The sequence below is a fragment of the Centruroides sculpturatus genome, unplaced genomic scaffold (assembly GCF_000671375.1).
Source record: "Centruroides sculpturatus isolate CEXI.00-Female unplaced genomic scaffold, Cexi_2.0 scaffold32, whole genome shotgun sequence".
Lineage (NCBI taxonomy): Eukaryota > Metazoa > Arthropoda > Arachnida > Scorpiones > Buthidae > Centruroides > Centruroides sculpturatus.
Window position 1 is genome coordinate 1,235,895 of NW_019384445.1, and position 11,127 is coordinate 1,247,021.

Consider the following 11,127-nt stretch of genomic DNA (forward strand, 5'->3'; position numbering starts at 1 on the left):
TTATTTTATATATATATATATTTTTTTTTTTTTTTCTAAATGAATTTCAGATGTAAACAAAGTTTTTCTAATATTTATTAAAAAACATATTTATCTCACCTCTCCTAAGCTATGTAATGTTAAATCTCCAAGATTAATAGGAAAAATGGGTCGTCCAGTTGAATCAAGTGGTATTAACTGAACATATTTTTTATCCACTGATGCTTTTTTCCTCACAGTTTTTGCTTTCAAGTTCTCTTCTATGAATATATAATTGCAATTAAACAATATATTTTTAATTTTCCAAATTGGACATTTAAATTAAAAAAATATCAATAAATTTATATTACAAATTAAAGATTGATACATTGATATTACCAACTGCATCTTTAGATGATTTCTTTTTGGAAGAAACTTTCTTCTTAACTCTATCAACTGTATCTGAAACTGGTAATGCTACAGACTGAGTAATAACATTATTGAAGGTATGATTAGATAGCATGCCACTATTTAATTTAGGAAGATTCTGCATTACATTTTCTCGTTGAGCTTGCAGATGTAATAGTTTTTTTACAAAGTATCTACAAATAAGAAAAAATATTTGAAATAACATTTAAAAATTCATATATATAATAACTTCCATTTTAAATTTAATACTATCATTTCAGAAACAATTATATTTAAAAAAAATCTGTATATTTGATATGTATGTTAAAAAGTATAAGAAAAAAATAAAGAAACAATGAATTTTTTTATTTTTTTGTCTCAGACATTTAAAACAACTGAAAAAAAACTGAAAACATCTCTGTTTTTGATTTGAAAAACTAAACCTTTAATTTCTAGCAAGTAATTTGCAAACAAATATTTTCTTTTAATGTAATTAGTAATCATTATGTTCTAAATAAAAACTACTATATTCTAGAACAGTGGCTCCAAATCTGGTCCATGGCAATATCATAAGTATATTTATTTGTGATGTTGTGACAAGCTCACAAACATATTTGACACATCACTTGTAAATGAAATAAATATAGGCCTATTTTTGTATATTTGGAATTTACTAAATATTTGTGGCCTATCTATCTAAACTTAGACAAAATTTGGTCTACCAATTGAAAAGTTTGAACACCACTGTTCTAAAATATCAGTTCAAAAAATTACTTGAATCTAAAAAAATAGTGAATATCCTATTTAAATATATTTAGAAACTATTTTTGCAATGTCTCAAATTGAAAATTTAAGTATTTACAATTTGAATAAAAATAATAAAATTAGTAATAAGTATTAAATAATAAATACACAAATATTTCAGTAGTTAAGTCCATCTTTAACTCAGCACTGGCTAAGTGCTTGAAATTAGAGATCCACAGCATAANGCACTGGAAAGATCTCGTCAACCAAAAGTAATTTGCTTTTATTTTGATATTTTATTATAATTTATGCAAATTTAAATTTGAAATGCTGAAGAAATAGTTTTTAAATGTATTCAAATATAACACATGTTATGTTTTTACATTAAATAACTTTATTAAACCAATATTCTAGAATCTAGTATTACTGTTTTATTCTTTCTGCTTTGTGAGCATTAAGAGGGCCTTTTTATCAGTGATTTAATGATTTGTTTACTTTGTAGTTATCAAGTAGGTATAATTTTTCGAAAAATATTTGCTTTTTTCAATAAATGATTTTGTATTATAAATAACTCAACTGACCAGATAAAATGGATAACTCTTTATTAAACACCAACTGAACACTTGTACATCTCTCTGGCTCCCTGGAGATACAACATGACTGTTTATTTCACACCACAACCCTTTCAACCTGTGTTGCAACCTTGGCACATACACAGTTAAATTTAATGTTTAATTACAATTTAAATCTCAACACACAGTATATTACAGATTTAAAAATTACTTTAGCCACTACAAAGTTGTTAAGATCATAAATGATGTCATAAATGTGAGAAAACCAAATATCTTCCTACACTTTAAAGTGGTCAGCAAATCACCTTCATAACACAATCTTTGAACTTTCACCAAATAAATGCTGTTGTCTTAACCTTAAAACTGTTTCTCTTTTGTTACTACTGTACTACAGTTCTTGTCAAATGAATGCATAACTTCGGAAAAGTTCATGGTTTCTTGGTACCATAATTCCAACAATAAAAGAGAAGTTTAATAACATTAACATGTATGACAATAAATGGTGATTGACAACTTAACCAGATTAGTCTCCTCTAACAGATAAAGAATATTGTTCAGCTTTTAATAACATGCCCTCCTCCCCTATTCCTATTTTTAGCTAGTCTTTATTTGACACCTATGGTCAAAATTCTTCCTCTGAAAGTATATTTAAACTGATTCTTTGTTTTAGTTTTAAAATATTTCATACATAATTAATTACTTCAGAATATTGAAGGTAGGACTCTGTGTTTTTGTAAAGTAGGTTATGAACGACTGCATCCATTATTTAGTGTGTCTGCTATTTAGAGGTAAATATAATAGATGTCTTATTTGAAAGGTCTGGAGACTGTAAAAATGTCCATTAAGTAAAAGTGCCTGCTATTCAGGAGTGTCTGTTAATAGAGGTTTCACTGTATATTGTTCCCATTCCTCATCACCTGATCACTCCCATTGTGGGTCCAGTCAAACCCATAATGGGCTTGATAAAAAAGGCCCTCTTACTGCCCACATGGCAGAAAGAAGTGAAAAATGTATAATTATAACTGAAATTTATCAGATAAATAAATATTTAAAGTTTTCCCAGCAAAGTTACTTTAAATAACCACAGAGTGATTGTAAAGTTTTCAAACTCTAAATTTAAAAATCGTTAAATATTTATGATTCCCAGCTCCTTCTTTAGGTAAGTTTTAATTGCTCAAAAATAGAAGAAATATGTAATAAAGTTTTTAATAACAATATACTGTACAGTACATATGTATAACAATCAGTAACTTCATAATCATCTTGTATTAAAAATCATGATTTGTATGATTGTCTCTTTAATGCTAAAGAAACAATACTATCAAAATTACTTCATTGTAAAAACTACTTAGCTTATCTCAATTTTTTATATTTCATTAAATTTTGTTCTATAACAGTAAAATTAAAATAGTAAAAATTAATCTTTGTTATACACTTAATTATAAGAATGTAATATACTTTAAAAACAAGTTTACATTTTGATGAAAAATGCACTAATAAATCTTTTCTCATAAGCAATCCTACAAGAAGTAGCCTACAAGAAAAAACATCTGTTGATATCTGTTCAATTTTTCATCACCACAAAAACAAAAAACACTAACCTTCTTTCCTCTTTTCCAATTAATATTTTCTCCTGTAACTGTGCAACTTCATCACAGAGAGCAGCATTTTCCTATTATTAAAAATTGTAAAGACTGACTTTAAAAAATATTTTAAAATATTGTGTATTATTATAATTCATTTAAGCTTATTTATAAAAATAAAATATCAGTAACTAAAATAAAATGTTCTGTACAAAAATCAATGCTCTCATACAGTTAATTAATTTGAAACTACTATTTAAATTTATTAATTATATTATTGATAATTATATACATTAAGCCAATTTATCCAAGTATAACTTTCAGGATGATTAATGTAACCCATCAATTCTGCATAATACAAATACTTTATATATTTATTGCATTATTTATATTTTTATGATAGATGGATAAAAAGGAACAATTTAAAATATTATCTTTGTTTATAACAATATGATGAAACTATATTTTAAGCCTATTTTAATGTTACTAATATTTAGAAATCATGTTTGAGGTAGGAAGGAGAATAACTGCTTACAAGTTATGCTAAGTTATTAGCAGTAGTGTATCTGCATTAAATGAATGTAGGTTATATTTATATAAGCATAACTGATGAAAGTAGTATGAGAGAGAGAAGTGAAGTCAATTTATGTAATTAAATTTTTGTTAAATACGTATTAGTTACTGTAATTAGAATTTTTTATGAATAAACTTGGATAATTTGTAGATAGTATTTCAGAAATCTTAAAAAATGTATTGACAATTGACTGTAGATAACAGAATTTGTTGTGTTTTAATGATATCTAAGCATGAAACACATACAAGTTTACCTTTAGCAAAAAAATTTGAAAATGATTAAAAAAGGTAGTAAGAAAGGTGAAGAGAAAATATATTATCATCAAAGAATATATACCAAATACTAAAAAATCTGCTGAAAAACAATTTAATTTCCAAAAATAGATAATTCAAAAGTTGGATTCTCCTAGTATATGAATTTTAAAAATTCAAATGTAAAATAGTATTGTGTGGAGTTTGAAAATGTAGAATATTAGTTGTTCTTAAAACTATATTAGGACTAATTGTTTTTATATTACCTATATAATATTGAATTATTTAATTTTAATGTAAACTACTAAATTCTATTTATAATTTGGTAATAATATACAGTGGGTGATTGGTTAATGAACATAATCCGTTCCAAGACTTTGTTCGCTATCCGAATTGTTCGTTAACCGATTATCGATTTACCATAGGTTTTAATGAGAATTTAATTAATTCGTTCTGGAGACTCCCCAAAATAAAAAAATATATACTTTTTTACTACGTTTATTTATATGTAATAATAAAAATACATACGTACACAGTCTTGCGTTAAACTGAAAAAACATGAGTAATAAGTCATGTTTTTTCGGTTTGAAAGGGTTAAAGAATCTGTCTAATGTCGATTGCTTTTGTCTCTTCTTCAGGATTTTTCGTAAGTAATTAATAACATTGCAATTGTAGAAATCCCCAAGCCTCAACCTGGTTTGGATGCCATTTTAAGACCGTTGTTCTGACATCATCCCACTTCTTTACAAGATCTTTAATAGCACATATCGGCATAAATCCTCTTTTTCAGAAGAAAACATATCTCGCCGAGTTTCTTGGTGTTCTTCATTCAAGAGTTCTTGGCGTTCTTCTGTCGTCAGATCTGTTTCAGGTTCCATTATGAACTCTTCAATGTTCTTTATTTCTCATATGTGATTTTTGTTACTCCTTTAGCTGCTTGAGTCTTCTTGATTATACAGCATTTTTCTTAAAAAAATGAACTGTGGCCTACTGTAGACCTGTTCACGCCAAACTGCCCAGCAACATTAAGTATCTTCTGCCCACTCTTTATCTTTGCTATTATACTCTCACCTTACAAAAAAAAACAGACGCAAAACTTAACGAGTGCCTACCCGACAGTCTCGCGAATACATAAAAGAATTATTTTGTCATAAAAATAATAGGCTGGAATTATAAGGGAGAGTTTTAAAGTTCGGAGGAATACTATCCGATCAATATATACCGGCTTGAGCATCGATGTCGACGTCTCCCACACTCCAAAAAGTTTCAAATTGTTGCCCGAAGACAAGGAAAGTCCAATTGGTATTCGTTATTTTACGTCGCTTCTTCTTGTTTGTTCTGTGGGATGTTCGTTATCCGATCATGTGTTCGTTGTCCGAACATAAAAATCTTTCGCGAAAGTGTTCGTTATCCGATTTGTTCATTGTCCAATCTGTTCGTTAACCGATCACCCACTGTATTAGTTTAAAATTCCAAATAATGAAGTACAATTCCCCATTAAACTTATTTTTATTATATATATTTTTTATTGCAGAATCATTACATTTAAAAATTTTTTTTAAAATGCCTGTTCATGCCTTTCTTTCAAATTATTTTATACGTAGTCTTTCTGGCAAATATTAGCAATGTTAAGTACTTCTTAATTCCAGAAAATTTACAAACTTAACTAATTCAAATGCAATAGTAGTATAAAAATCTTTAACTATGTTTATACATACTTTAAATTTTTTTAAATAAATAAATATAAAATAGTTTTCATTTGAATTCTGTAACAGTATTATAGTGTTCCACATAAAATCACTAAACTCACTGGAAATGATATAAATGAATTTAAACAAAAGACAATTAAAAACTTTATTTTAACATTATTAAACATACAGAAACTTACAAAAGATGCTGAAAGTAGTGTCCTTGTATATCTATGCACCTTTTGTGTATGCATAATCATGTTCAGAATGACCTTACATAAAATATGTACTGATGTCAATAGCTTCAATGCATCTGAGAATGCTTCCTTCAGTGTTTGTTTATAGTTCTAGAATTAGTCTCATACACTTTCCCTTTTAAATAACACCTATAAAATTTACATCACTAATGTTTCATCATCTCAATTGGGTCAATTTTAAGTATGACACACTGTATTTTAAACGAAAATATAATAATGCTTACATTTTCTCGTAATTAAATACTTTTAAATTTGAATATTCAGTTACGAAATAATAGTTGAGTTAAACTGAAATGCTTGAAAATTTAAAGTTAGCAACAAATATCTGTCATTATTTGTAAATTTGAATTCATTTTTATGAATATGCAAGTTTAGTTTATTTCACTTAAGTTGTACATCAAGAATATCAATAGACAAATGTTCAAAAATAATTACGAGGAAAACAGTTTAGATGATTGATACAGAAAAACATATTAAAAATTGTAAACAAGATAATCTAACAATTTATTTTATTATAAAACAGTTTTACAACTGAAACTCATATTAATTTAAGAATTATATTAAAAAAACTAACATTTTTAAAACCTTAAAGTATTAAATTTTTACATCATTGATTATTCTAATTTGTAATTTTTCAATAAGTTTTAGACAAAACACTATTCTGTTGTGTGTATTGTTTAAAGCATATACAAATTACTTAAATAAAAACTATTCTATCAAATATTGTGTGCATTATCTATGTACTTTTTTCTCTTTTTAATTAAAATATGTATAAAATTGGTTATAAAAATGAAAATTTACTTACAAAAATTAAAGCTTTCATTACTCTTTTCATCTTTCGACATTTCTTGCGATACTTTTCATTAGTAGCTTTATCGATTTTGAAATTTTTATTCATGTCTCTCTGCTTTTGGTAAAATGTGGGTGTACTGCTGCTGTCTATATCACTATTATCTTGTGGAAACATGATATCGGTATCAAGTTCATCTGTTCCATTTTCAGTAGGGAGACCGTCGAAAAAATCGTTTATCATTTCTCTACTTTTTATCACTTGATACTAAAAATAATAAAAAAAAATTTTTTTAATTGCGATACTTAAATAAATTTAAATTTATGACATTTTTAAATGTCAAAATTCCACGTGTTGAGTCCCGTCTAATTGGTTGGCAACATCAACACAAGCCAATCTTGCTTAGGTAAAATTTTGATTTTTTTTTCTTTAAATTTATATCATTTAATAACGAAAATTATAATGTTTACTGTAATATATTTATATATTATANTATATTATATATATATAATTTTACGCGTTAATTTTCGTAAATTTGTATTAAAAATAAAAAAGTCTTACTCTCTTTCGTCCTGTGCAATTACATACTGCCAATTTTTCACGTTACCATCGTGTTTTGTCTTCTTCCTATTATAGCCAAAAACCCGCCAAATTAATTTTGTAGAGAACGCTTCCAAATTGCGTTTTTACTTTATTCGTTTTATATATACCTAAATATATATATATAAACAATATACACATAATTGTAATTATACTATAGTATTCAGCAAAAGTTATTTTGCATCGCTGCCGTGGACCCGGGATCGAATCCGGACGGGTCGAAAAATCCAGGAATTTTTCGGGGGTGGTCCGTCCGAATATGTAGGGTCCCATCCCTCACCACCCGACCGCCTAACCCATGATGTAAAGCAAAATGTTTTTTCAGTATCACAATATTTTCGAATGTAATAATATAGTAAGTTTAATACTATACAGTATATATATAGCTTTATATAGTTTTCCATTTTTACTCTACTGCATGGGCACTAAAGAGCTTTTTAATCATATCTATCATAGGTTTGACAATGTTCATAATGAGGACTGCCAAGTTCGTCATCAAGTTCGTCTTTATATATTTGGGTCTAATCACGAAATATTATTGAATGCAAAATACTGTTTACACACCAAAGAAATAGATGCAAGTATAAATTTCAGTTATTATAATGAAAAAAATGTTCATTTATTTAATGATCTGCCAAAAATGTCGGTAGTTAATAAACTTATAAAATTTTTTTTTTTAAAAAAGTCTTAAAAACTTGTATGACTGAAAAGTTGCTTGATATGCGACAATTAACTATAACAGGTGTGTTGTCTGATAAAGCAGCTTTAACACAGTTGGATAAGCAAAATCATAGTTGAATTTTGAGGACTATTACATTTCGGTCCCACGTGATTGACCTTTTTAATTATCGCGGGCAAAGAAAGCTTATGATGTTGGTTCAGGCAAACGCTGATGGAATATTCCAGTATGAGCCGAGCGGTCAAGGTGGCAGCCTACCGCTCTGGGGGATCCGGGTTCGAATCCGAACGGGTCGAAAAATCTCCAGAAATTTTTCGGGGGTGGTCCGTTCGGATATGTTGGGCCCAGTCCCTCACCACCCGGCAGCCCCATTGTGGGCCTGGCCGAACCCATAATGGGCTTGTTAAAAGAGGCCGTCTTAATGTCCACAGGGCGGAAAGAGTTAGAAAAACAAAAGTATGAGCCGTGGCTACCAGTCTATCAAAAAAACATATAAAATGGTAATACTTTTATCTAATACAGAGTGAAATATATAAATTTATTAGTGATGAAAAATATTCTAATGGCGTAAAGACCATTGTAATTTGTCCGAATTAGGTTCAACTAGATTATTGAGAAATTTACAGTGTATTTGTTGTACTGTACAGCTCCTTTCGAGAATCTTTTATGGGCTTGTTAGTGAAGGAAACAGATTGATGAACTTGTGACAAGGTCACTATACATTATCAGAAATGAGTTCTTTAGTTTTATAAAGCTTCCAGAGCCCCAACCAAGTACCGCACATTCCTCGTTTAATTTAAGATATTTAGAACAATCTGTATTATGGCCGTTTCAGGATTTACCTTATCTTTTATTTTATAACATATCAATGGAGCACCCAGAGAAAGCGCCATGGGTCCCTGGCACCCTCTAAAGAAAAAGAAAAAAAAACTAGAAAATTTTCCAAAAATGCTTTTCTAATTAGAATTCATTTTCATTTATTTATATTGTGTCGTGTCTTCTATTTCTATACTACGAGTAGTTATGAATTGGTAGACACATAAGGTGGGAATTCTATTAAATTCGCATTACAAAAATTTTTATACAGTCAACTCGGTTCCCCCAAGATTAAATCCTGAGTGCGCCAGGTTAATTTTGGAATTATTGATCAATCGACTTGTTATACGAAAATATGTATGCAAATAATATATCATGTAAAAATTAAAAATACTAATAAAATCGCAATAAAACTTATTTAAAAGTTTTTAACTATCTAATAAAAAAAATTCACTTAGGGCCGGCCCAAACTCAATCCCTGGCTCAATTTTTTTATTATTAACCATTTCAGTGCAAATTTTATGCAAAAAATATGTTTTATGGGAAATTTATTGCTGGTGTAGCATTTTTTTCCGCATGTTATATTTCTGTATATATTTTCAATTGAAAAATTACAAAATGTATTATTGCCATTTTTTCGCTTTTTTTCTTGCTCCAAAATCCGACCTTTAATAATAACTGTGCAGAAATTATTTGATCAATAATGCATAAAATTTAATAATATTAAATTGAACATCTTCACTGAAAAGGCCCACCAATGGCCAAGCGGTCCTCGTATCCTGAACACTGGGAATTCGGTCGTGGGTTCGCGCCTCGCTCAGACGGGCTGGCCACGTGGAAGTTTTCCTAGTTTTCTCTACGTCTGTAACGCCTGAACAGGGGCCAGTTACCCTTCAAAAGACCTTCCGGAAGTATTCCCCCTAGACAGATCGTCCAAGTGTTGCGTTGCCATAACTTAAAAACTTCAGTGAAAATCATTGATATTCGGTGCCTTTGAAATTCAAATATATTTTTTACAACGGAGATAGCCATTTTTATATGGTTAAGATGGACAAGTTTTTTGTCTTAGAAACAGTCAGATATCTGAAAGTGGACGGAGTCAAATTTATTCAGATAGCCATCCAATAAGCCAGCGATTCCCAACCTGTGGTACGCGTACCCCTAGGGGTACGCGATAGGTTGTTTAGGGGTACAGAAAAAAGTTAGTTATTATGGCAGAAAAATAATATATTATGTATCACAAACTAATAGTATTAAAAAATTATTAGATAAAAAATGTTCCTTGCAACAATCACAACTTTATTATACATTTTTTCTTTTAGGTTTTTTTTCTTTAATTTAAAGTTACAATATGTAAAATTAACAATACGGTTACTCACTAAATTTCTTAAATGAGGGGTACAATCTAGAGATATGACATGTCACGGGGTACAATCTACAGATATGGCATGTCACGGGGTACGCTAATGAAAAAAGGTTGGGAACCACTGCAATAAGCATATCTTTTCAAGCATACTTAGATATCTGCGTCACTAAACACGACTATAGTTTTCTACCACGTTACCGTTCGGTTTGCTATCAAAACTAAGGGATGTTCTAGAACGCACTGTGCATTTAAATTAGTTTACACGACCAAAAGGTCGTGTAAACTAATTTTGAAGCATTCAGGATGATAAACCTTTTAAGTACGTTATTAAAGATCGAATTTAGGTTGATTCGTCTACTATATATGCCTTATGGCAGCATATGTAACATCGCACGGTAGATTTGAAAAATCAAATAAAATTCTGAAAGATTTAGCAGAAAAATGGTCAAAGTATTGGCGGTAGTCGATATCACATCTATTGCTTTTTTTTGAATCGTTAGATGATGAACAAATTATATTTGCCGCTCTGATTCGATCTCGAGTCCTCCAAAACGTAAGAATAATGCTTCGATCGCCAGATGGCCGAGCGGTCAAGGTAGCAGCTTACTGATCTGGGGGATCCGGGATCGAATCCAGTCAGGTCGAAAAATCACCAGGAATTTTTCGGGGGTGGTCCGTTCGGATATGTTGGGCCCAGTCCCTCACCACCCGGTAGCTCCATTTTGAGCCTGACCGAACTCATAATGGCCTTGCAAAAAGAGGCCCTCTTAGTACCCATAGGGCGGAAAGAGTTTTAAAAAAAATACGAGTCGCTCCTACAGCGAATGTAGTGCATGACTGC

The 11,127-nt window shown here is 29.6% G+C and overlaps 1 protein-coding gene across 1 annotated transcript in view; it reads right to left on the bottom strand.

The window, feature by feature from the left end:
- Positions 1-7,437, bottom strand: part of LOC111620363 (transforming growth factor beta regulator 1-like) — an 18,751-nt gene extending 11,314 nt beyond the window's left edge. The window contains exons 1-5 of the mRNA XM_023362289.1: positions 7,387-7,437; positions 6,841-7,092; positions 3,284-3,354; positions 358-560; positions 100-239 (exon numbers count right to left, since the gene is read on the bottom strand). Of these exons, the coding sequence (XP_023218057.1) occupies positions 100-239; positions 358-560; positions 3,284-3,354; positions 6,841-7,068 (642 nt within the window). The 5' untranslated portion in view covers positions 7,069-7,092; positions 7,387-7,437. The remainder of the gene's footprint in view (positions 1-99; positions 240-357; positions 561-3,283; positions 3,355-6,840; positions 7,093-7,386) is intronic.
- Positions 7,438-11,127: the final 3,690 nt, after the last annotated feature.